The following is a 27498-nucleotide window of genomic DNA, read 5'->3' on the forward strand; positions in this document are numbered from 1 at the left end:
ATAGATAGATAGATAGATAGATAGATAGATAGATAGATAGATAGATAAATACATAGGCAGATAGATAAATCTTTAGCCAGGCATGGTGGCCCACACCTTTAGTACCAGCACTTGGGAGGCAGAGGCAGGTGGATCTCTGTGAGTTTGAGGCCAGCCTGCTCTACAGAGAGAGTTCCTGTACAGGCAGGGCTGGGTTTTTTTGGTTGCTTAGGTTTAATGCTGTTTTTTTTTTTTTTTTTGAAACAGGATTTCTCTGTGTAACCTTGGCTGTCCTGGAACTCTCTCTGTAGATAAAGCTGGCCTTAAACTCACAGAGATCTATCTGCCTCTGCCTCCTCAGAGCTGGGATTAAAGGTGTGTGCCCCCACCAGCCAGTGACAGTCAGAGCTATTATATACAGAGAAACCCTGTCTCAAAAACCAACCAACCAACCAACAAACAAATAAATAAATAAATAAAATTATCCATCTATATCTGCCACGATTTTAGGAAGGCTACCATCAAATCCAAATGTGATAACCCTATGATGTCCAGCTGTCCTCATGAATTTAAAATGAAAAAGGCCCATGAATTTCATGTTTAAATATCTTACACTCTCCTGCTGGATTGGTTTCCTCCATTTATTTTCCATCCATGTATTCAATGCTAATTTTTTTATTTATTAAAGCACTGCAAATACATCTTTAAAAATAAAAAAAATAAAATAAAATAAAAAGGAAAAACCTTTCACCAGATCACTTTCTTATTGTTAGACAAGAGGTATACAACCAATGAAGCACATTACCAGACTCAAATCTGGATCTTTAATGCAATTGCAACTTTAACCAGAAGCTTCTTCTCTCACTTAAAAGCCAACTTATTTCTGACAGAAGAGAGGACGGAACTAAGAACAGGCACCGGCTCCTTCAACTAAAGCAATGCACTGCGCTCCTCTCCATTGGCCTCTGGAGTGTGTTGGTGCTTCTTGGAAAATTTCTTGAGTAGTTCAGGTCAAGTATAAATTGTAAAAATTTCTCAATAAATTTAGTGAGAGCTGACTAATACTGACACTTACGATGGGAAGGAAAGGGCTCAACAAGATGGCCTTTACAAGTGGGTAAAGGCGCTTATTGTCAAGCTGGATGACCTCAATTAGATTCCTAGGAAATGGTGAAAACCAGAAATGACTTCTGCAAGTTGTCTTCTGACCTCCACTTATATGCCTTGGCATAGCAACCAATATACATGCACAAAAGAAATAAAATTTAATTTAAAAAAGATGTTTATGGTTTTTAAAATGGGAAAGGGAAGGGGAGGGCTAGTAAACAGAATAAAGACAGAAAACCTCAAAGTTGTGAAATTTGAAATAATCATCCTCATTCCACAAATTATTCATGAGCATAAAAATGAAAAAAAAACAAAAACAAAAACAAACAACAACAACAACAAAAAAACATGGTTCAAGAGATTAAGACTTACAGTCCACCAAATCAAGAATTCAGTAAAAATTTTTGCTGTGTTCTCAGTATGTAGTAACTGTTTTTACGGGGCTGGAGAGATGGCTCAGAGGTTAAGAGCATTGTCTGCCTTTTCTAGAGGTTCTGAGTTCAAATCCCAACAACCACATGGCAGCTCACAACCATCTACACAACAATCTGATGCCCTCTTCTGGCATGTAGGTGTATAAGCAGATAGAGCACTCACCTACATAAAATAAATTAAAAAAAAAAAAAAAAATCCTGCTTTTTAACCCTGCAAAAAAAGATCTGAAAAATTGACAAATTATCCATGAATCCTGTTCTGATTCATCTAGTATATTGAAAAGATGAAACAAACAGTGTATGCATTAAAGGTTAGAAGGCAACCTGCAGGTGTCAGTTCTATCTTTACACCAAGTGTGTTCTGGGGCTTTAACTTTGTTATCAAACTTAGCATCAGTATATTTACCTGCTAACCCACCTCACCTGATAAATAAAGTTATTAAACTTGTCTTTTTCTTTGTTACATAGGCCAGGATGACCTCAAACTCATAATCTTCCTATCCCTGAGCGCTACAAAGATTAGAGGCATGTGTACCATGCCCACCTAACATCTGTCTTAAATGGAAAAACATCTTTATATATAATCATTATATTAAATTACTCACCCGTGTCCGATCTTCAATGCTGTATATCTTTAACTGCATGGGGATGTTGAAGCTATGCAAAAAATTGCCTCCAAACACTAATGTGTCTGTAGGTGTATACACAGCATGAATCCAACCTGAAACACAGGGAATGAAGGCAGGACTGAAAGCATACGAAGCAATAGTTCCCTCGGAATACTGTAAGGCTTCTTCCATATTATATTCTTTTCTTTTTTGGAAACAAGACCTTGATGCATAGTCTAGGCTCATTTAATGGTGCTCAAGTTACTTCTTTCTCAAAGCCTGACTTATCTCTTTAAAATGAAATTGTACTTTACATGGTGATGAACATTAAATGACAATATATATCTATGGAAAAGGTTTTTTTTTACTTATTTTTAAGACATGGTCTTAAGCTGTGAAGCACCTACTATGCATCAGCTCTGAATAGAACAGTTTATTGATATTCTCATGTAATCTTTCCAAAATAAGAGGATTTAAGTATTGACCAAAGTAGTATTGAACAGGCAAGTGCATAGTCAGTACTTTCAAACAGACCAGGGACTCCAAAATTTGTACCTTTTTATATGCACTTATTTTAGAAGACATAATAAAAATATCCATGACTTAGCCAAGTTTGGTGGCGCACACCTTTAACGACAGCACTGGGAAGACAGGCAGAAAATCTCTGAGTTCCAGGACAGCCAGGACTACACAGAGAAACCCTGTCTCAAAAACAAAAGCAAACACAAAAACACTGATTTAGCACTGCCCACTCAGGTGGGGAAAGGTGGTTCTCTTCATTAGAAAGAACAAGTAAAAATTCTCAATTATTGGGGTTATGTAGTATGTATGAAAAGCCACCACTGGCAATACTAATATACTCTGCCAGAATTAAGCAAAGCTTTTATGGTTTTCTTTTTTTGTTCTTTTTTTCTGCTGCGTGTACTCAAAAAAAAAAAAAAAAAAAAAAAAAAAAACCCGGGCAAACATCATTGCACATGCATGCCTTGCTGGGGATTGATTTCAAAGCCTGTGCATACTCAGTCTTAAGAAAACACAGTGTTTTCTTAAGTGCTAGAAAGCAACCTACTTTCCTCACTTGCTTACCTGAGGGAATGACGAAGGTATAGCCCTGCTTGAGTTCAATTCGTTGGCAATCTGACACCCGGTCACCCAGAAAGATGTCTCCCTGTTTCCCTGACAGCAGCCAATTCTCGTACAGCTCCAGGTTGTGGGCTGTAGGGGGGATGAGCCAGAAGACCTGTGAGTTAAAAGACTTCAGTCTGTTAACAGCCACTGACATGATCCAGCCGTCCCCTCAACTGATACGCATAGAGGATTGCAAAGCAGAAAGTATCTGGGTAGCTCAGGACTCAACAAACAGATCTTTCTTGCCAATCACTTGGTCTGACAGCACCTGGGATTTCCTGAAATTATGGCTGTAGAAGAACCCAGAACCCATTTAGAATACCAAGAGAAAACAGGCCTTGGGCTAGAGGCTTAAACAGCCAATTATTATTGGCCTGGGCTGCTCTGTTGCCAAGGTAGTAACTAAGATCAATAGAAAAAACTTAGGAAGCCATCTACACATACGTGAATAAAAGGATGTTTGGATACAGAGGTCCAGATGTTCAAGGTTAAGTTCTTGTACTATTTTCCTCCCAGCTCTGCTTTTGCCAGTAGATGTAGTCCTTCCACGTAAAGGAAAGGCTAACACTACAACCCTCTGCTATTAATTCTAGACCACAATTCTGATATAACGTATAGGAAAACTCGAAAGAATATATTTTATTATTATTAGAATATGACTCTTTAGGATTAAAAATACTTTTTCAAATCCTCAAAATGACTTAATGTTTCCTTTGGTCACATTTCAGACCAATTATCTCCAGACAGGGAGAACTGGCTGAATCATAATTTGCTGGAATTTTTATCAATATATCCAAAATTTATGTTCCCTTCCTCTACATTACTTTTCTTGCAGGTACAGAATGATATTGTCCTCCTAGAATTACCTCTTCAGATTCATCAAGAAAATTCTGCTTTAAATGGCACTGGCCTACATAAATACTACAACTCCAATGGTACAAAGGCAACTGAATCTACAACCATCTCCAAGAATGAATTGGGGACGTTTCCTAGTAGACTGGTTTCCAGATTATATTAAGCATGCAAGTCTAATTCCAATCCTAACTATGACCATACCTTTCCACCTTGGTGGATATGATACCAAACAGAAGTACCACCAAAATCCACATGGAAGTCAGTATAGCAGCCTCGAACACTCATTAGACAGTACCTGACCCAAAGAGAAGCAGCAGCATTAGTACACTGATAAAGACAAACTACAGCCAGGCATGGTGGTGCATGCCTTTAAACCCATCATATGGGAGGCAGAAGCAGGTGGATCTCTGTGAATAGAGGTCAGCCTGGCCTACGGAAAGAGTTCTAGGACAGCCAGGGATACAGCAAAATCCTGTCTCAAAAAACCAAAAAAGAAAAGAAAAAAAAAAGACAAACTACCCACAAAATAACATTCTTTTTCCTAGGAAACTCCCTCTACTTTGCATCTAACAAATTCCTAGTAGGTTTTCTTTCGTGTGTGTGTGTGTGTGTGTGTGTGTGTGTGTTTCTGAGGCAAAGTTTCACTGTGCTACTTTGACCTGGCTGGCCTTGAAACTCAAAAGATCTGCCTCTGCCTCAGGCACGGGCCACCGTATCTTGCTAAAAAACTGTATTTCTAAGTCACATTTCCAGGACCACACAGCTTTTCTCCCTACTTATAAGATGAGTGATAGGTAATTTCTCATGTACTCTTTCTTTTGATACTATAAAGTTCACTGTTTAAATAATCTATCAATTTGATGATTTAGAACAGAGCAAAGATAGAAAGGGATGGACTATTCCTTCTATTAATTGTATACCCACAGAACGCTAAGGAAAGCAAACAAGAGCAACTTACTTTTGCACTTTAGGGTACTGCATCTCTAAGATGGCATTTGTTGATTCAGTCTGACTTTCTTTCAAGTGCCTTGGCCACATGTTATCTACCCAGTCAATGAAATCCACCTTTAAAAAAGAAGAAAAAGACACTTAGGCTGCAAAAAAAGTGGTGTGGTTACAGAGAATTTTAAAGAAAAAACAACTCCTTTAAATATACACTGCACAAAAGAAAATTTTAAAATCTGTGAGCTTTAGAGTCAAACAACAAACATTCTGGAAATAGATTAAAAAAGAGAAGACTAACAGTTCCATCAACATGACTGTAAAGTCAGCACTGGTCAAAACAGACCCACTAAGGACAGTTTACAACTAAGAACTTTCTTCTGCCAATACTGGTATAATAGGTTGAAACTTTGTGTTTGTATAACATTTTAAAGAGGTAGTCCCTGGAGATACCTGAAAACTCATTGGTACAGTAGCTAAAATATAAACAGATCTGGGCTGGCAAGATGACTTAGAAATAAAGGCATACGGCAACAAGAACAACAGTTTTATCTCTGGGTCTCTTATAGTGAAAAGAGACAATCAATCCTCTTACATGTGTACCATGATATGTATCATGTATACATGCACACACATTTAGAAATATTTTTACAAAATAAAGTAACAAAAAAATTTAAAAAAAAATCCAGTATGTGATATAGAAACTACAGCAATCATAAGCTCTTGATTTACCAAAGTTTTAAGATCAAAGAGATAGTGTAATGACTAACTTAGACAAATATTAAAATCTTTAAAATGTCTGGACCTGGTAACAAACACCTTTAATCCCAATACTCTGAGTTCAAATCCAGCCTGGTCTACAAAGTGAATCCAGGACAGGCAAAGTCACACAGAGAAACTCTGTCTGGGGGGGGATCTTTGAAATGGCTGGGCATTTTAGTGCACACTTTTTAATCCTGGCACTCAGGTGACAGAAGCAAGAGGATCATTGAGTTCCAGGCCAGCCAGGTGTACATAGTGTGATTCGGAGAAAAAAAAGAAAAGAAAAGAGGTGGGGGTGGCAGGGTAAAACACAACACAATTTGTTGTTGTTAAGACAATTTGTTGGTTAAGAAAATTGCGTGTTCTATTCCTAGCACCCATACTGCAGCTCACAACCATCTGTAATTCCTGTCACAGGGGACCCAATGCCCTCTTTTGGTCTCTGCAGACTTTTGGAACAGACACACATAAAAATAAAAACACAAAATACTAGGACCAAACCCCACACACAAAATAATTACAATAATAGTAATTATAATAGAAACAAAAGCCAAGCCAGGTGTGATGGTGCACGCCTATAATCCCAGCACTCAGGGTGGCAGAGCCAGGTAGATCTGTTAGTTCCAGGCCAGGCTGCTCTAGAAAGTGAGTTCAGGACAGCCAAGGCTACACAGAGAAACCCTGTCTCAAAAACCAAAACTAAAACACTAGCCAAGAGGTCGGTGGCACACACTTTTTTTCTCTCCAAATTTACTTATTTGTATTTTATGTGCATTGGTCTTTTGACTGCATGTACATCTGTGTGTGTGTGTGTGTGTGTGTGTGTGTGTGTGTGTGTGTGTGTATGTGGGGGCGTGTTGGATACAGACAAGTATGAGCTGCCATGTGGGTGCTGGGAATTGAACCCAGGTCCTCTGGAAGAGCAGCCAGTGCACTTAATGACTAAGCCATCTCTCCAGTCCCAGTGAGCACCCAGAAGGAGAGGCAGGTAGAACTCTGTGAGTTTGAGGGCAGCCTGATCTACAGACTTATTTTCCAGGACAGCCAGCGCTATAAAAAAAAAAACCCCGTCTTGAAAAAACAAACAAACAAACAAACAAACAAACAAACCTGAGATAAAAGGTTTCTAATTTTTAAATTAGGAAATAATTTTTAATAATTTTAAATAATCAAGCTATATTTATAGTCATAATCAACTTTAAATTATAATTCTAGAGATATTAAAGAAATATATTTATAACCAATGTTACTATAATTCTCACATTACTTTCTATTGTTTTGAGACAAAAGCTTACTCTATCACTCAGGCAACCCTCCTGTCTCTACCTCCCAAAAGCTGGGATTACAGGTATGGACCAGCAGGCTTTGGCTTCATCTCTTTTTTTGTTGTTGTTGTTGTTTTGTTTTTTGTTTTTTACTGAATTCTTTATCAAAAATGAACATTATTAAAAATCATTAGAAACACATGCCACTTGAGGACAGAGGCAAATGTATCTCTGTAAACCTAAAACCATCTTGGTTTACATAGTATCAGGACAGCCAAGGCTACCAAATGGGTGAGACCCTGTCTGCCCCAACATAAATTAACTAAAAAGTGATTCCATTGTTGATAGCTTCTTCTTCAAATAAGTCTTTGTCAATCATCTTTTAAACCCAACCAGGATAGCCAGCACTATACTACATAGAGACCTGTCCCAAGTCTCCAAAGGCCCTGTCACAAAAAAATAAAAGTTGAACTGCACTGGGCTACTATGGCTAAATTCTAACCTACGATCCTTTCTATATGCCCAAACAAAACTATACTAACTAATATAGAAAAGATTATTGTCATTCTTGGGGGGAAAGGAGCACATTTTCATGAAAATTTCTGCTTTTAGCTGAATACCTCCAATAATACACAAATGACAAAAGCTGGGTGCACACCTTTAATCCCAGCACTAGGGAAATAGAGGCAGGTGGCTCTCTGAGCGTAAGGCCAGCCTGGTCGACATAGTGAGTTCCAGGAAAGCCACAGTGACAAAGAGAGAACATGTCTCCAAAAACCTTAAAAAACAAAAACAAAAACAAAAATCCTGATTCATCAGACTAGCAAAATATTGAGTTATTTTTCCTACCCATACAAATAGTGATAATACTGCAAATTATTAGGTGTGTATCTATATAAAGATATTATAAGCAATTAGCACATATTAATTTTGGGAATCAAAGGGTATAATTAGGACCCTCTCCCTTAGTCTTCCAAGTAGTTGGAACCACAATACCTGGCTTGAGTTCACAGTCAGGAATTAAGGGAGGAAAGACTCAAAAATATATAGGTACATTCCAAAAGTGAAGCCAATTCCATTTCCTGAATAGTTCCCAATATTGAGTAGATAGCTGCTACCTTACCAAAAGATAAGTAAAATAGAAATTAATTTCAAGAGTAGAGTATCAAAAACAAATAACTCATTTATCACTATTATTTACTTACTAAATTCTACAACCTGTTACATAAATGCTCACCTGGAGAAGTAGAAGAGTCAGGGGCGCACAAAATGTGCCTTGCTCTAAACCAATTTTCCCTTAATTTCTGTTTTTTATTTTATCTTTGGGACTGAGTCTTTCTTCTGCAGCACAGGCTGTCCTGAAACTTGTCATGCAGACCATGCTCACACTCAAGAAATTCGCCTGCTTCTGTCTCCTGTATGCTAGGATTGAAGGCCTATGCCATCAAATATGGCACACACTCCCAACACCAACTAAATTCCCTTGAATTCTTAGAACAGAAACCTACAGGACAGAAATTCCTAAGTAAATTTCCTAGTAACATTTTAAGATTCTTCTCTACCACTGAAAGGTCAAGTTCTCAAGTTAAGTTGTTGGTGATATAAATCAGAATGATTCCAACAAAAATTGAATCATTTTGGAAAATGTTATCTTCTAAAAATGAAATTACTATTATCCAATAATCTTTCCCCCATTTAGCTTGGCATGTGCAAAGCTATAAAATTTTTCCCAGTATAAAGGCCTTCTAACTGGGGCTGGGCTGGAAAGATGACTAAGAGTTAAGAGCACTGGCTGCTCTTCCCAGAGGTCCTGAGTTTAATTCCCAGTAACCACATGGTGGCTCACAACCATCTATAATGAAGTCTGGTATCTGGTGCCCTCTTCTGGCGTGCAGGTGTACATGCAGACATTGTATAGGTAATAATAAATAATTAAAAAAAAACTGGGCTGGAGAGATGGCTTAGAGGTAAAGGGACCAGTTGCTCTTACAGAGGTCCTGAGTTCAATCCCCAGCAACCACATGGTGGCTCATAGCCATCTACAGTGAGATCTGGTGCCCTCTGCGGGCCTGCAGGCAGAACACTGAATACATAATAAATAAGTATTTAAAAAAAAAAAAAAAAAAAAACAGCTTTCTATTGAAAATGAGAATGTGGTATTGGGAAAACCTGCCTCTGGTGTCATAAGAGAGTGAGCTGGCCCTGCACCTTGCCTGGACAGCACAGTAGAGCTGATCCTGGTGGCGGGGGCACAGCCAGTCCCACGGGAAAGAGGGGGAGAGCTGGTCCCTATCACTTGTCTGCTGTGAGGTGGTATGGATGCAGTGGTGATGCTGCACCCTGGCTCCTGACACCTGTAGTAGTCAGGAGAGCTGACCCTGTGAGAGCTAGCTCTGCACCTCACCTGGGCAACAGTGATGCTAGCCCTGATGGCAAAGGCATGGGTGAGCCAGCACCAGGAGTGAGAGTGGACACAGCTAACCCCTCTCACTTAGGAGAATGGGCCCTTCACCTTCACTGAGCAGCAGCATAGTGGAGGTGGCAATGGAGGTGTGGGTGCAGGTGAGTCGGCCCAAGAGATGAAAGTAGGAAAGCTGAGCCTGCCTCCTGCTGATGACAGCATTTGGTAGCCTAGCAAAAGCAGTGCTGGAGAGCTCACCCTAGTGATGCAAATAAGAAGAGCCAGTGGGCTGACCAGCTCAGCTACCACAAAGGCCCAGTCCCAGGGCTGTACATCATCTGCAAACCATTGGGATGAGTGAAAGGGCCAGTCTTGCTGTTCCAAAGCTGCAGGATTTCTATGACACAGGGCAACAAGATAAATTGATTGATGGCGGCACAGAAGCCAGAGACCTCAAACCAGACCAATGACTCACTGCAATGAACGTTTGTAAGTGAACAGAACGATATACTGTAGAATACACTGTGACATACTACAGCTTCCACAAATGTTTTCTATGCTTTTGTTTTTATTTTGTGTCTTATTTTGGGAAAGAGGTTGCAAGGGCAAAGGATGAATAGGAGGGGATGGGGAAGGGATGTGAAATGGGTACATGATGTGAAACTCACAAAGAATCAATAAATAGTTAAAAAAAGAAAAAATGAGATTGTGGGAAAATGACAATGACTAACCGTGGAAGGTCGCTGTACCATATTCTCAAGCCTGGTGTGGCTAAACTCTAGGCTGATGACATTATAGAGTTTTTCTCGCTCCTCCTCTGGGGTTTCATAGTATCGTGTCCATTGAGCCATGGTCATTTCAATGCCCTTCTGTGTGTTCACATCCATGACATCCACCATTCGACGACTCCCTATATGAAAGAAGTTCAAATGAGCCACAATTACTCTTAAATACATTAAGCATAACATAAACATAAGCCCCAAAAAACAATTGTGTTTTTCTTGTTTTTAAGACAAGGTTTTCTTTGTGTAGCCTTGGCTGTCCTAGACTCACTTTGTAGACCAGGTTGAACTCACAGCAATCCACATGCCTCTGCCTCCCTGAGTGCTGGGATTACAGGTGTGCACCATGTCACTCAACTAATCCTACAATTCTACCTGATGTCAGTATTTTTCATACATGATTCAACAAGTCAGAAGACTTACTGAGATAATACTGTTTCAGTGAAGGTTTAAAGACTGACCTAACTGAGTATCAATCAAGAATGTGAGTTAAGAGCTGCAATGCCTTTAATACCAGCACAAATCTCCGGGAGTTTGAGCCAGCCTAATCTACGAAGGAAGTTCCAGGGACAGCCAGGGCTCTGCTATACAGAGAAACCCTATCTAAAGGGGGGTTAGAGTAGTAGTTTAAGGATTAGAGTAGTAGTTTAAGGAGTAGTTTAAAGATTCTCTAGTTAGTGAATGCCAGTTTAAATTTCTCTATTTTTAGTTTAACAGAGTTTGTTTCTTCAACACTGTCAATAATTTTTAAATATAAAACTCTTTTTATTTATTCCATATTTACAATCTGATAGATACAAGCTCCAGTCTCTGTCAAGCATAACAACAAAATACAGTGTGTTTGTACACACCTTTAATTCCAGCAGTCAGTAGGGTAGAGACAGGCTAATTTCTATAAATTTGAGGCAACCTACTCTACATAGTTCCAAGCCTATGACACATAGTGATATCCTGACTGTAAAAAAAGAGACAAAGAACGAGCAAGCACTGCCCAGATAACATCAGAAAACAGGCTAAATGATCAAAGGTTAAAATAATTCCAAATACATCACTAGATGAATAGTAAACAAAAAAATGAAAAATTATACAATAAAATCATCGTAAGAATAAAACACTAACAAAAGATATCACAAAAATAAACCTGGGAAGTATGATATGTGAGAGAAGTCAGAGATGAAAGGTTATATATCATGTAATTCCAGATATGTGAAGTACACAGATCTAGAAAGCATCAGATCAGTGGTTGCCAGAGGCTACGGGGAAAAGAGAATGAGACATGACTGGTTAACAGACTTTCGTTTGGGGTGATTAGAAAGTTCTCCAAGTAGATAGTGGTGATGGCTACACAGCAAATAGATTTAATGCCACTAACTGTACACTTCGGTGATTATAATGTTAATTTTCATAGTATACTAATTACAATTTAAAAAATGAGACTGGAGAGATTGCTCAGAAGTCAAGAGTTCTCTTACAGAGAACCTGAATTCAATTTCCAACACACACATGTTATCAGGAGTTGTTCACAAATACCTGTACCTCCAGTTCAAGAGGATCTGATGCCTCTGCCCTCCTTGGGCACTTGTACTCATGTATGCGCGCGCGCGCGCGCACACACACACACACACACACACACACACACACACACACACCACAAAGGGAGAGTGGGAGGAGGAAGGAAGAGAGAGGAAGGAGAGGGAAACAGAGAGGTTTACCAGATAATGATTTTCTTTTCCTTCCCCCTAACCCATGATGTGTGTGTGTGTGTATGAGCATTTTGCCTGAATGTAAGTCTGTGGTGCCACATGCATTTGATACTTGTGGGGGTCAGAAGAAGATGTTAGATGCTATGGAACTGGAGTTACAGAAGGTTATGAGCTACCAGGTGGGTCCTGGGTACCAAACCCAGGTCCAGTGAAACATCTCTCCACCCACTTTCTGTATACTTCACATTTAAGAGAAACAAACCACCATACACAGCCTTCCAACTTATTCGTACTTGTGGAAATTCAAGAAAAGCATTAACAAGCTACTGACATTTTTAAATTACCGTTTTTAATTTATTGCAGGGGTGCCCATGCCACAGCACCTCAGTAGAAGTCAAGAGGACAGCTTTCTGGAGGTGGCTCTCTTCCACTAGTTTTCCTCTACTACATGGGCTCCAGGAGCTAGACTCAGGTGGTCAGACATTTTTGGAAAGTGCCTTTACCACTGAGCTATCTTGCCAGTGAGTTAAAGATCACCTTTATTGTGTTTTCTTCTTCACATGGCTTCAAGTCACTATCTCCTCTTTCATTTCATATCTCATCTCTCCATTGCACCAAGACACCCCTAACTGTAGAACAGGTCTAGTGTAACTAACTTCCCTAACTATCATTTTATCTAGGAATATCTTAGCTTCTCCCTCCCTCCTATTTAAAAATTTGCAGTTCTTGGTGTACTTTTTTCCTATCAGCTAAAACATCAGCAACATTAACAACAAAAACTTTGTATGTGTGTGTGTGTCGGGGTGGGGAAATGGGGGAGTGAGGTACTTGAATAGCAGGGTGTGTACAAATGAGCACAGGTGGCTTTGAAGGCCAGAATATAGGCCATGAGATGCTCTGAAATTAAGAGTTACAGAAGGCTGCTGCGCCATATGTGAGTGCTATGAACCAACTCGGGTCAGTCCTCTGTAAGATCAATACCAAGCTCTTATCTGCGAGCCAACTCTCTAAAACTCCCCAACCTCCTCCCCTCACCATTTTAATCCTTACCACCTCCAAAGTCTCTGTTCATATCTCACTGAGGAACCCCCTTTATGTGAAGAGCAACTTCTCCCTTGATGCCTTCAAGACTTTTGTCTTTAGCTTTTGAAATGTTTGGTTTTAGCATGTCATGGTAGGAGGCTGTGCGTTCTGGATATTTTTATTCATGTCTTTCACCAACTATGGAAAAATTTCAGCAGTTATTTCTTCAAATATTTTCTCTTTTTTCTTTAAAGATTGTATTTTTTTTTTTTTATATGAGTGCTACATCTTCATGTACACTTGCATGCTCAAAGAGGGCTTCAAATCACATTATAGATAGTTGTGAGCCACCACGTGGTTGCAGGTACTTAAAACTCGGGATCTCTAAAGAGCAGTGAGGACTCTTCTAATATTCCCACAATGTACACTGGTCTGCTTCATGCTCTCCTACATGTTTTCATCTCCTGTCTGCTTTTATGCTGCTATAACAGAACAGCAGAAAGTCATGTAGCCCAGATTGCTTGGAACTCATGTTCTCTTGCCCTCTTAAATATTGGGATTTCCTTTTTTTTTTTTTCATAGTTAATGCACAAATACTTTTTTAATTGACGAAGAATGCAAGATACAATAACTACATAAAAAAACCTGAGTTTTTTTGTTTGTTTTCTTCAGAAAATTAGGTTTTCCATCTTGATCTTTAAAGATGAGAAGTCTGATAAGCAAAAAGTTACCTAAAGGGGGCCCTGAAAAGAATGATACCCCAACCAAAGACAATGAATGGAGAGGCCTAAAACCCCAGTTCAGATGTAGTCCATAGACTCTGCATTCAACTGGGGTCCCTAATAAGGGGAACAAGGGCTTTCTCTGGCATGAACTCAGTGGCAGGCTCTCTGATCACCTCCCCCACCCCAGGGCCACAGAGGAAGACAATGCAACCAGTCCTGATGAGAACTGATAGGCTAGTGTCAAATAGAAGGGGACTAGAGGAGGGGCATGGGGGAGAAGAGGGAGAGAGGGCAGGATTGAGAGGAGACCCGGGAGGGGGCCCATTGCCAGGATACAAATTGAATAAATGATAATAAAAAAAAGCTACCTAAATCGCTTATATACAATTGATTTATTTTTCTTCTAAGTTGAATTGTACCCAGGGCTCCATGAATACTAAGCAAGAGCTCTGTCACAGAGCCCTGAATGAAGTCTTCATGAACTGATTTTGACAATGGCAAAAGGCAGCTTTATTGAATAAACAGTTGCCTTTCCCACAAAGCATACTAAGATCTGAGATATCCATTTCTACCTGTGAACTTGGGTTCATACTATGTGCCATGTATAAAAATAACTCAAAATGTATCATTAACCTACCTGTATAATGTAAAGTCAAAAATACTAGAAGAAGATGTAAGAGAGTGCAAACTAAGAGAGTTTTTTTAAAATCTTATTGTTTTCTCTGTATGGGTGTTTTGCCTGCATGTATGTCAGTGTACCATGTATGCTATTTTAGCTTTTATTTTAATTCTCCTAAGCGCTTTACAAAGTCTGAGCTTCCTCTCCATGTTTTTTTTTTTTTTTAAAGATTTATTTATTGTGTATATAGTGTTCTGCCTGCACGCCAGAAGAGGGCAGCAGATCTCGTTAGAGATGGTTGTGAGCTACCATGTGTTTGCTGGGAATTGAACTCCGGACCTCTGGAAAAGCAGTCTGTGCTCTTAACCTCTGAGCCATCTCTCTAGCCCCTCCTCTCATGTTTTTTAAGCCTGCATTTCCTCCTGAACATGCGTAGTCAACATCTAACTTTTGCCATGTATACAACTTTTGAATATCCTAGTTTTGAATAAGTGTTTAGGGGGTGGAGTCTACCAGATTTTTTTTTCCCCTTGAGACAGGGTTTCTCTGTGTGGCCCTGGCTGTTCTGGAACTCGCTCTCTGCGATCAGGTTGGCTTCCAACTCAGAAATGCTGTACCAATCGTGGTGGTTTACCAATCTTTTAAATCCTATAGGAGTCTCTGGGTCAAATGTAAGGATATAGTAACAGCTTAGAGATGGCATTAAAAACAGGCCCCTACTCTTTTGTCCATACATTTTGTCAGAAAAGGCAATCTGTGATCACAGCACAAGTCTCACATTTTTAAATGACAAGACCCATCCTGGCTCCTTAAAGCAGTGTGCTATGCATTGTGCTTTTAGAAAAGATATGCACAACTTTTTCATGGGTTCCAGTTGGTGAAGGATGGAGGCTGTGGAAAAGAGATTACTATGGTAAAACCTGAAATTAACTTTATTTTCTTAATTTCTCCCTGGAAGTTGCAAGCCTTCAACAGAATTCCTCAACAGTTACATCAGACTCTCTCAGGGCAATAATCATGTAGGTAGAGAATGCTCTCACCATCTTCCAGAATCTTCTCTGAGTCTGTACTTTATCACAGATAATTCCTGTGGAGGTAATTTTGAATCACAACCATAAGAATATCTAAGCAAGAGGCTAGAGAGAAGCTCAGCAGTAAAGAGCACAGCTGCTCTTTCAGAGACCCAAATTCTATTTTCAGAATATAGGTGACTTACAACAACCTCTAACTCCAGAGGATCCAACCCCTTTTACCTCCATGTACTCACGGGTACCATACACATACATATCACTACAGAGTAAGAATCTACTAGGTGTGATGGTGGTGCATCCCTTTAATCCCAGCACTTGGGGGCAGATCTAGGAGTTTGAGGCCAGTCTGGTCTACAAAGCAAGTTCTAGGACAGCAGCCAGAGCTACAAAGAAACCCTGTCTTAGGAAAATAAATAAAAGTAAATCTTAAAAGCCAACACAGGAAATTACTTTCCTAAAGGTTACCTAAGAAATGAGAGGCTGAAGATATAACTCAGTTGCTAAAAGAATGATTACGTAGCATGGACAAAGCCCTGGATCTGATCCCTAGCCCCACAAAAGCTAGGTATAGTGGCAAATGCCTGTAACTGCAGCACTCAAAAGGAGGGGACAGGTAGGTAATTGGTATAAGGTCATCTTGGGCTACACAGCGAGTTTGAGATTGGCCTAGTATACATGAACTTCAACAACAAAAATAAAAAGTGGTAAGAAGTGAATTTCTACAATGGTGAGTACTCACAGATTATCTACGCCTCCTAAAAGCTCTGCCTGAAAGGAACAAGTAAGGGTTTTGATCACTCAACAGATTTAGTGGGCACTTAGTCTACAAGTTGTGCTAGGTATCAGGTGCTTAGAATATAATACAAGAGCATTAGGGCATGAGTAATATAGGGATCAGAGAATTTAGGGTATCTGTGACTTTCACCTCTCAAGATTAAGGAAGTTTATCCAGCAGTCTAACAAGGGTCCACATGGCCAAAAGGTGGTGCTATAGTATTTAATTTCCAAACTGAGGAATAGCACTTTTGTATACTAGAGAATAGCTGGTCAGATGAATTTCTTTTGCTTTGTATGTATGTTGGGAACATGGAAGACTTTATACCATTTCATTGTCTTATCACAGAATGTAACAGTTACTTCCCATATCTAGGTTTTAGATGGACTAAATTATAAAAATTTTTGCCTTTGAGAAAAATTCCTCCTGAACATATATACTTTCTAATTTCCTCCATATATAGTTGTTTTTTAAAAATGTACTTTGATAGAGGAAAATTCTTAGTTGCTAATCAAACAGTTCTCTTTGTAATGAAATACACAGTTTAACGTTCCTAAACCTCAAAGATAAAGAGGCCAAAAGTTTGTTACTTACCCACACACATTTTGACATCATTCACCGTGAAATCTGGGTCTGGCATCCTATGAAATAAACACCAGTAAATGAGAAGCACTGCTTCTCTATTCAGTATGAATCTTTTCTTAAAGTAGGACAAACTCTCAAGAAACATCAATCTTTATGTTTAGGTTTAAATACTTTTTAAATGTATATTAATTTTACACACATACATTATATGCAGAAAAACAAAAATGTTAGCAGCAATTATCTCAAAATGATAGAGTCAAGACATTAACCTTTTAAGCTTATCTACACTTTTCATTTCTGGGAACATGAATCACTTGTGAAACAAGAGACATACTTCACAAAGTAACTTGCAAGTTATTTTCAATTACCTACTGCTCTATTGCCACTATCTGAGTCCCTGAGGGTAAAAGCCATTACCATCTCAGGCCAGGACCAGAGCACTTACTTTATTCCAAGTCCATCAGAATTCTTGAAAATCAGAGGGTCTCTCAAGCCACCTCGCTGGATATATTCTACATTAAAATCTGAAACCATAGGGGGGAAAATTAGAAAGAAAGGAATCATTGAAAAAAAAAAAAAAGATTATAAAAGAAATTTTAAGTAAAAAGGTATTGATTGTTTTTATTACACTGTGCATACAGTTGTGGTCAAACTGCTTAGTGTTATATCTCAGGAAATACGGAAAGCACACTGACAATCAGGGTGTGTGGGGAGCAGTGCTAATGAGTCACTTCATACATCCTATGGAAATTACCCTCATTCTCTTAATAGCCAAAATAGTCTGAACATTATACATACAACTTTTTGTCAGTTTGCTAAGGATCGTACATAACACAAGAGGAATTCTACCTCATAAGAGATTTCATTGTACTTTTTTTTTATATGCTTCTCACTCTCCTTCTCTCCAAAGTCTCATGCAGCCCAGGCTGCCTTTAACTTATTATATATACACACCATTCCTGATCCTCCTGTCTCTACCTCCAAAGCGCTAGTATCACAGTCATGTGTCACCATACCTGCACTATTTTTAATTAAAACCAAGCCAATAAATGAGAAAAGGAAAATGTCTTTCCCCAGTAACATTCTTATTCTAATAAAAGACTACTTAAAATTTAGGGGAGAATGAGAATTGAAACAAAATATCTTTAACAGTCAGTATTTTAAAATTACACAGATGCTAAATTCATACTGACCTTTTCCCTCCATAAAGGTAACAAAATTAGCATTATATTTGTTGGTGTGGAGCTTCTCTTCCAAGTCAAAAGTTCTTTTCCCTTCAATTTCATCATCTGAAATGCCATCGTCTTCATAGCGACGTCGCATGGTACCACGCTGTCAAAAGAGGGATACAAAGATGAAATCATGCACTTTTCCTTCCTCTCTACCAGTCACTGCTACCTACATGGAGAATGTGACTTCTAGTCTTAGCTGCTTTTCAAAGCATACACTTTTCTTTCTCCAAACTCAAGATTAGCTGATATTCTTCGAATGCACAGAATATAACAAAGTTGTAATAAATTACTGTGCTTCCAACATGTGAAGTTAGAGGATTTGTTTGTTTTCTTAGCCAGGGTTTCTCTGTGTAGCCCTGTTTATCCTGAAACTTAACTCTTTAGACCAGGATGGCCCAAAACTCAGAGGTAATTCTGCTTCTACTTCTGGGATTAAAGGCATCCACCACAACACCCAGCTGAATTTTATTTCTGCTACCTCTCTAAGCCCAGAGATATAAATTCACAATAAAAACGACCAATTTAGACCTACTAAATATCTAGTGTAACTCTTAAGAGTGTGAACATTTAAAGACATTCAAATAAGAGCTGGAAATACAGCTCCATGCTTAACAGTACATACTACTCTTTCAGTTCCCAGTACCTGTGTAAAACAACTCACAACTACTTGTTAACTCCAACTCCAGAGGCTCTGATGTCTGTCCTTGTACAACAACACTCATACGCACAAAACCATATGCAGATACACACCTCCATATAATTAAAAGTAAAAATATTTTTAAAGTGAATACATACATAATTTTAAAAGGACATTCAAATATAAAGAGAATTTTTTCATTGAGAAGAAATTTCACTAAAATTAAATTTGTAAAACTCTCTCAATAGTAGCCTCAATCGTAGGTAGGAGAGATAGCTCAGCAGTTAAAAGCAAGCACTGTTCTTGCAGAGGACACACGTTCAGTTCCTAGTACCCACATGAGATGGCTAACAACTACTAGTAACCCCAGCTCCAGGGGATCCAACACCCTATTCCAGTGGCACATGCAGAAACCTATGCACACATATACCTCGTTAAAGATAACAATACTTTAAAAAAAAAAAATAACCTAAATTAAACAATCAATAGACCAACCCTATTTTGCTTCAGATCAAGAAGGCTAAACAGTAGCATGATAGCTAGCAGGCCATCAATATTGAGCTTTAAAAAAAAAAAAATGCCTCTCCAGAGGTCGGAGAGATGGCTCAAAGTTTAAGAACACTGTCTGCTCTTCCTGAAGTCCTGAGTTTGATTCCCAGCAACCACATGGTGGCTCACAACCATCTATGAGATCTGGTGCCCTCTTCTGCCGTGCAGGTGTATATGCAAGCAGAGTATTATATAAATAATAAAATAAAATTTTTAAAAAATGCCTCTCCAAGTACAACATACAGTTAGAAATGAACTCATGAAAAGATGCTCAGTATCATTCATCACTAGAGATATGCAAACCAAACCCACAAAACTACTTCACACCCTCCATGATAGATATTATCATGATAAACAATGCAGGTCCAAGTTTGAAAAAAATCCATCTCTTTACACCAACTATTAGCCACAAAAATGAGTCATGTGTCACAATGTGGGTAATCCTTGAAAACCTAAGACTAAGTAAAAGAATGCAGATATGATTTCATTTATATGGAACGGGTGGAATAAGTAAATTCTTACAGCAGATTAGTTGTCAAGGTAAGTCAAATGACTTTTAGTGGTATGTGTCTCTAATGAAATCCTTCTAGAATTAAGTAATACTGTCCACACACAGATAAACAGGCCCAGTCCCAATGCTGAAGGAAATGGCTGTCCAGTAAAGTCAGAAAGACATGTAAAATTATGGTATTACAATTAACAGGAATTGTCAAAGGCTATACATCAAACAGAAGAACATGCTTATTCACTCAGTATAACTTATCACTTGTTAGAGTCTAAGGACTGTGTACAAGAGATTCTGGTGCTTCACTGCAAATGTTTTTTTCTCTTTCAGCTACCTGAATTTTTATATGTGTACACATATAAACACTCCTTCCAAAAAGTGAACTATTTACAACTTGTTCCATTAAGTTTTATGAATAATTTTAATGGCAACTTCCTCTATCATTACAAAAACAGTGACTCTATGACATTATGCTGACTTGACACTTTTTTGCCCCCCAAATCATAAAAAGCTTGAGAAGAGAAATAAAGAACACACATTTGATTTTACTTTAATTGCTTTAATATCATAAGAAGGGGATGCTGAACTAACACGAGTGGAAAAGGTCACGCTTGTTTTTAATTCTGTCGAGTTTTTGGTTTTCTTTTGTTTTGTTTTCTAAGATAGGCTCTTCCTATGTAGGTCTGACTGGCCCCAAACTCAGATACCTTTCCCTTTCTCTGCAAATATTACATTTGCTCTATTAAAGTTTGGCCAAGTCAGCCTGGAACAAGTTAGATCAATCTCCGCAGCAGACACCAACAGCATTTAAAACACTTTGCATGAAAAAAACAAAACAAAACACTTTGCATGTATGAAAAATTCTACCAAAGTCATTTCAACAAGAAGACTGTAATAAAAAAATAAACAAATAAATGAGAAAGCTGGGTGTGGTGGCATATACCTTTAATTATAGCACCATGGAGGCAGAGGCAGGCGGGTGAGTTCTAGGCCAGCCTGATCTACAGAGTGAGTTCCTAGACAGCCAGGACAGTTACACAGAAAAACCCTGTCTCAGGGAAAAAAAAAAAAAGAAATTCTCAAAAGCAAAGAACAAAAATCGTTGTGTGTGATGGCACATGCCTTTAATTCCAGCACTCTGGAGGCAGGTGGGTGCCAGCCTGGTCTACAAAGCCCAGGACATACCCTAAAATACATATGCTCATCTCTTAAGGATAAACACATACTTATTACTGACTTCAATGAAGGAAAAAACACATTCTATGAGAATAGAAATCTATTTTTCATCTGTCTCCTCTGTACTCAACTTTCAATTTGTAATGAAGCTATCCAGAAAACTTAAAGCTCTTCAATGAGGAAATGAAAATGTGTAAAGTAGTAACACCCATGCAAATATACAAATGACGAAAGGCAATTCAATATAGAAAGGCCAGTGTTTTCAACAAACAGTTCTAGAAAAACTAAAAATTCACATGTAAAAAGATAACATTTAAACACTAACTGTAAAAGCAATGGCTCACAGACCTAAATGTAAACTATAAAACGATCTAATTTTTAAAAGATAATATAGGAGCAAACCTATGTTTGGCAGTGAGAGGTTTGGATTTTGATTTTATTTATGAGACAAGGTGTCATGTAGCCCAGGTTGTGTCAAACTTGCTTTGTATCCAAGGGTCACCTTAAACTCCTGACTTTCTCTATCTCCTTCAGTGCTCTAATTACAGATGTGTGCTGTCATGCTGTTCTTAGTTTTAGAAACACCACCAAAAGCATGATCCATGATAGAAATAATTGATAAGTGGAAGTTCATTAAAAATTAACAAGTGTTTAATCCCATCACTCGAGATGGAGGCAGGCAGATCTCTGAGTTCAAGGCCAGCCATACAATGCTCTCAGAGCCCTGAAGAGAGTGATGGCTCTCCTAGGAGCTGTCATGTGGGTGCTGGGAATTAAATCCTGGTGCACTGAAGAGCAGTCAGTGATCTTAACCACTGAGCCATCTCTCCACAGGTCCAACCTCATTCATAACTGTCTCTGACATGAACTCTGTGGCTGGCTCTTTGTTCACCTCCGCCTGCGGTGGTCACAGAGGAGGACAATGCTGACAGTCCTGATGAGACCTGATAAGCTAGGGTCAGATGGAAGGGGAGAAGGACCTCCCCTATCAGTGGACTTGGAGAGGGGCATGGGAGAAGAGGGAGGGAGGATGGGATTGACAGAGAATAAGGGAGGGGCTACAGCTGGGATACAAAGCAAATAAACTGTAATTAATATAAAAATAAATTAAAAAGCTGCTACAAACATGAAAAAAAAGAGAAGTCAAGCAACCCAGATGCCCCCCAATATGCAAACAGAAAGGGTCAGATACAGTCACAAAATGTATTATTTTAGCTGTAAAAACAAGATGGGCTGGGGATGTATCTGTGCCATGTTATACACATGTGTAACATGTGTAAGGGTCTAGGTTTGATCCCCAGCACCCACAAAAAAGAAAATGGGAAGATAAAGAAAAGGAAAACGAAAGTCAGTTTCAAAAGGTAACACATTACCTCTCTAGGTAAGACCTTCCACTTCAGATCTCATAGACGGCATGGGCTGGTGACAAGGAATGCTGTTCACACTATGTAGGGGAAGTAAAATACCAAATGGGCACTGAGGGAACAAATACTACTACTAGGTACAACAGAACAGGAGGGGCTGGAGCAATGGCTCAGTGTTTGAGAACACATACTGCTCTTCCAGAACTCCCACAGGGCAGCTTACAACCTTTTAACTCCAGCTCCAGGGGATCTGACTTGGCTGGCCTCTAGGGGCACCCAAACTCAAAAAGTAGAACCCCACTCCACACATGTAGATAATTAAAATATAATAACCAGAGAAGGCAAACTATTCAAGAAAAAAAAAGTACAGAAGAGAAAACAGAAAAGAACTAGACTATGAAATAGGTATCTCAACAGAATAGGAATCATGGGCTAGAAGAACAAGAAAAATTCTACCCACCATGGAGCTAAAACAAACTATTAATATAAGAAAACATTTTTGGATTTTACACTGTTACTGGGAAATAAAGGACCTGCCAAATTGGACACTTAATAGTTCATTTAATTGTTTTATATGCTTTGATGTGGGGGTGTTAGATCCCTTGGAACTGGAGTTATAGACAGCTGTGAGCTGCCATGTGGATGCTGGGAATTGAACCCAGATTCTCTGATAGAGCAGCAAGTGCTCTTCACCACTGAGACATTTCTCCAGGCCCAGATACTTATAATAAAGGTGATGCCTATGATCCTTATTTTGGACAAAACTCAGTGAATCCCACCAGCATAGGTAAAACTTTTAGGCATGATCCTAGATGCCACAAGATGGCAAGATACAATCAACTGAACACACTAAGTATACTCAATTCATTTGTATGCTATGATTAGCACATAAAGATTAAAAGAAAAGAAATAAAAGACACAGGAATGAGTCTGATTTTTATTTTGTTTGTTTGTTTGTTTGTTTGTTTTGAGACAGGGTTTCTGTGTAGCCTGGGCTCTCCTAGAACTAATTCACTCTGTAGACCAGGCTGGCCTTGAACTTGATCCACCCGAGAAGAAAACACACACAAATATATATATTAGTATATATAATGCATAACTTTATAATACACACACACACACACATAAAAATTTTCACTTTTAAGGTAGAACTAAGCCAAGTGTGGCAGACACATGCCTTTAATCCCAGCCATTAAAATACAGAGCTAGTTCCAGGACAATCAGGACTATAAAGAGAAACTGTTTTGAAAAACCAAAAAGTGGGTCATGGTGGCACAACCCCTTAATTCCAACACTTCGAAAGGCAGAGGGGAGATGGATTTTTATGAGTTAGAGGCCACAGTGGTCTACATAGGAAGCTCAAGGCCACTCAAGAGAACTACACAGTGAGACCCTGTCTTCAGGAAGAAAGGGAGGAAGGGAAAGAGGAAGGGAGGGAAGAGAGAGACAGAGAGACTATAGAGTTAAAAAGAAAAGACTGCTGATGGAGAAAGGAAGGGGAATATGAGCACAGCAGATTCTTAGGGAGTCAAACGACTGCATTGTACTAGAGTAATAAACCTTTCAAAATCCATAGAACTGTGAACTTTAGTTAGTAACTTGTTATCAAGGTTGCGGAGCTAGTCCAGCTGGTAAAATGGTTGCTATGCAAACATGAGAACTGAAGTCAAGAATATAAACAAGAGGGGGTTGGGGAGATGGCTCAGAGGTTCAGAACACCCGCTGTTCTTCCAAAGGTCCTGGGTTCAATTCCCAGCAACCACATGGTGGCTCATAACCATCTGTGCCCTCTTCTGGCCTGCAGGCACATATGTAGGCAGTATACTATATAAACAATAAATAAAACAAGACACACACACACAAGACAGGCAGGCATAGTGGTATAAATTCATAATCTCAGCACCATGGAAGCCAGTAACACAGGTGGACCCCCTGTAGCTATTCTCCCAACCAGTGAGTTAGTTCTAGGCCAGAGGAAATTGTCTCAAATAACAAAAATGGATGGTCCCTGAGGAGTAAACAACCAACGGAAACTTCTGCCTTCTACACATAAACATATACAAACATACATTAATTGAAACATACACAGAAAAACTATCTTTATTGGCCCATCAATTCTAACAACTGTACCACACAAACACATGAATGTCACTAGGGATAACAGAATGGGGAAACTGTACTTTCTGCTCCACTATTTAACATAACCTGCAATCCCATCATCTGGAAGGCTAAAGCAAAAAGATTAATAAGAGTTCAAAGCCAGAGACTAGAGTCCAGGGGACCAGGGTTCATATCCCAGCCTTACATGGCTACTCACAACTGTCTATAACTGACACCCTCTTCTGGTCTCCTAAGGCATCAGACATGCACAATATACAGGCACACATACAAGCCAAACAGCCATAAATATAAAATAAAAATGAAATTAAAACATAAACAACTTAGGGCCTGAGGGTGTGTATGACTCAATGGTATACCAACTTGCCTACCATACACAATGCCCTAGGTTCCATTTCCAACAACATAGGAAATAGGGTTTATTAATTTAAAAGAATCAATGCCAAGAGGAGGAGACACACATAGGAAAGATTTTAAATTCCACAGCCTATGGAATATCTACCAACACTTCAACTCTGCCACTGTAAGAGAGGAGCACAGACAACATATAAATTAAAGGACACAGCTTTTATTTATGGATGTTAAGATTTCAATTTCATAGTTTCCCCACCACAATACTGATTTTTTTTTTCAAACAACTTCAAAACCTAAGGAAGGTAAGTATTTAAATACACGTACACACACAAATTCATGGTGGCATTAAACACAATTATGAATGAAGACACACCACCCAAACGTCCATTATAGATGCATGAATAAACAAGATGTAGTTCAGCTGTGCATACAGCAGGTACTCAGTAACTACAAAAAGGAATGAAACTCCTAAGTGAACCACAAACTCCTGCAGTGTCAATGAAACCAGACACTAAATATATGATTCTGATATGAGATATCTAAAGTAAGTAAATCCTTACGGACACAAAACCAATTAAAGTGGGTTAGCCAAGACTGCTGTGTGTGAGAGGGAGCAATGGAAAGTAGCAACTTAATGGATACTAACTTTCTTTTTGAGATGCTAAGAAACTGATGGTTACAGTTTTGGCCTTTTTGTTTGTTTGTAGACAAGGTTTATAGAGGTGCATGTAGATCATACCATAACACTGGCTTCCAACTCAAGAAATCTGCTTCTCTCTGCTCCTGAGTGCTTAACTAAAGAAATGCAGCAACGTGCCTGGCCTACAAAATATTTTGAATTGTACTATTGAAAATGGTTAATTTAAGTTGTGAGTTTTACCCTATTTTTTTTCGTGTTGTTTGCTTTTCTTTCCTTTCTTCTTTTGTATGGGGAGGGGGGGACAGGGCCTGGGGAGCCACTGAAGCAGGATTTCTCTGTGTAACCCTTCTGGAATTCTGCTAACCAGGGAGCCCTGAACATTGGAATTAAAAGCATGCATCACCATGCTCATCACCACTGCCAGCTAGTTTTATCTATTTTCAAAAAATGATAAGGACTCTGATTTCAAGGCCAAACTAGTCTGCATAACAAGCAGCAGGTACCAAGGTTATACAACAGGACAAAAAGATGTAAGGAAATAATTGTAAACTCATTTTTATTTGGTGGACTACACAAAATCAAAGGACTAGCCAGCTTTGTTTTGATCACTGAGTTTCCATTATTCTAGATTATAAGAGCTTAGAGTCAACAGTCAAATGCAGTGCATAAGCCTGAACTGAGGTGGGGTTGGGGATAAGAGCTTTACATTCTTGTCTAGGCCAGATGTGGTGGGCCACACCACTCAGAGGTGGAAGCCAGCTTCGTCTATACAGTGAGACCTTATCTCAAAAAACAACAAAGACTATTTATGACACTGGAAAATTCTGATTATTAGTTATTATAAAATGACAATTTTTTTTAGTTATGACAACATTTCTGGTAAGATCACATCCTTATTCTTTGGCGAGAAGTCCTGTAATAAAACAGGACTGTATACCATAGTGGTATACATCTGTAACACCAGCACTTAGGAGGCTAAGACAAGAGATCAAGAGTTACCAGGTGGGAGCTGAAGTTAAAGAGGGGCTGCTGCTTTGTAAAGGACCTGGGTTTGGACCCCCACATGATAGCTTACAGTTATCTGTAACTACAATTCAAGGGTACCCAGAGCTTTCTGGCTCCAATGGCACCAAGCATGAATGAAGTACACTTACACACATGTATACATAAAAGCAAAAACAAAAAGACTTCTAGTCTAGCTTACATTGTAAGACTGTCTCAAAGATTTAACTAACAGTAAATAAATACAACCTAAAGATATTTTATTAAAATTATCTTTTATGTGTGTGTGTTACCTGCACAAATATTTGTGTACAACATGAGTGCCTGTGACCACAGAGGTCAGAAGAAGAAAATTAATTCCCTGGAACTAGAGTTTTACAAATGACTTAAGAGTCACCATGTAGGAACTGGAAACTGAAATCCAGGACTTAGGGAAGAGCAACAAGCACTCTTAACTGTTGAACCATCTCTCTAGCCCTATCTACAGAAATTTTAAGTGCTAAAATAGAGCTATTGTACCATGATGTACAAATTTCTTGCAAATAATTCAGTCAAAAGTAGTATAGTTAGGCATGGTGGCCCATACCTTTAGTCCCAGCACTTGGGAGGCAGACACAGGTAGAATTTGAGTTCAAGGTCAGCTTGATTTCCATGACTACATAGACTTTCTGTCTCAAAAAGAAAAAGGAAAAAAAAAAAAAAAAAAAAAAAAGACAAGGACTATTTATAAATATATTGCTCCTCTAACACTTCAGAATTCAAAGTAAAGTATATACAAACACTGACTACTCTTACCTTTGCTATATGAAGGTCAGAATGGAAAAGCGAGAGTGGACAACATTGCACAAATGTAGAAGCTGGACTCTTTCTACAGTAAAGAACAAAGTTTGATGAAAAAGCTAAATGGTAGTGTCTATAATCCCAGTACTTGGGCGGGGGGAGGGGAGGGAACAAGAGGATCAGGAGATTTAAAGGTTAGCCTTGGCTACAGGAGAGCCTTGGTTGGCTACCAAAAAAAATTGATTAAAGTTTTGGTTTCATTCATATTAGGCAGTACTTTACTCACTTAGTCAAATGCTCCTACTGAAATCATATCATCTCTGGACGGATTTACAAGATGTTCTACAGCAAAACATTGTTTTGTTTTTCAAGACAGGGTTCCTCTGTTTATCAAGCTCTGGCTGTCCTGGACTTGCT

General features: G+C 38.8%; 1 protein-coding gene across 4 annotated transcripts in view; it reads right to left on the reverse strand.

The window, feature by feature from the left end:
* Window positions 1-27498, reverse strand: part of Kdm2a (lysine demethylase 2A) — an 85413-nt gene that overhangs the window by 31169 nt on the left and 26746 nt on the right. For 3 of the 4 annotated variants that reach the window (XM_055614542.1, XM_055614540.1, XM_055614541.1), the window contains 8 exons: window positions 17918-18056; window positions 17170-17248; window positions 16734-16780; window positions 10213-10391; window positions 5070-5176; window positions 4313-4406; window positions 3215-3368; window positions 2126-2241 (listed from right to left, as the gene is read on the reverse strand). In XM_055614542.1, the coding sequence (XP_055470517.1) occupies window positions 2126-2241; window positions 3215-3368; window positions 4313-4406; window positions 5070-5176; window positions 10213-10391; window positions 16734-16780; window positions 17170-17248; window positions 17918-18056 (915 nt within the window). Of the gene's footprint in view, window positions 1-2125; window positions 2242-3214; window positions 3369-4312; window positions 4407-5069; window positions 5177-10212; window positions 10392-16733; window positions 16781-17169; window positions 17249-17917; window positions 18057-27096; window positions 27170-27498 lie in introns of all 4 variants that reach the window. The other variant, XM_055614543.1, reaches the window with a different exon arrangement.

The sequence above is a fragment of the Psammomys obesus genome, unplaced genomic scaffold (genome assembly GCF_907164565.1).
Source record: "Psammomys obesus unplaced genomic scaffold, mPsaObe1.curated_primary_1811, whole genome shotgun sequence".
NCBI classification, from domain to species: domain Eukaryota; kingdom Metazoa; phylum Chordata; class Mammalia; order Rodentia; family Muridae; genus Psammomys; species Psammomys obesus.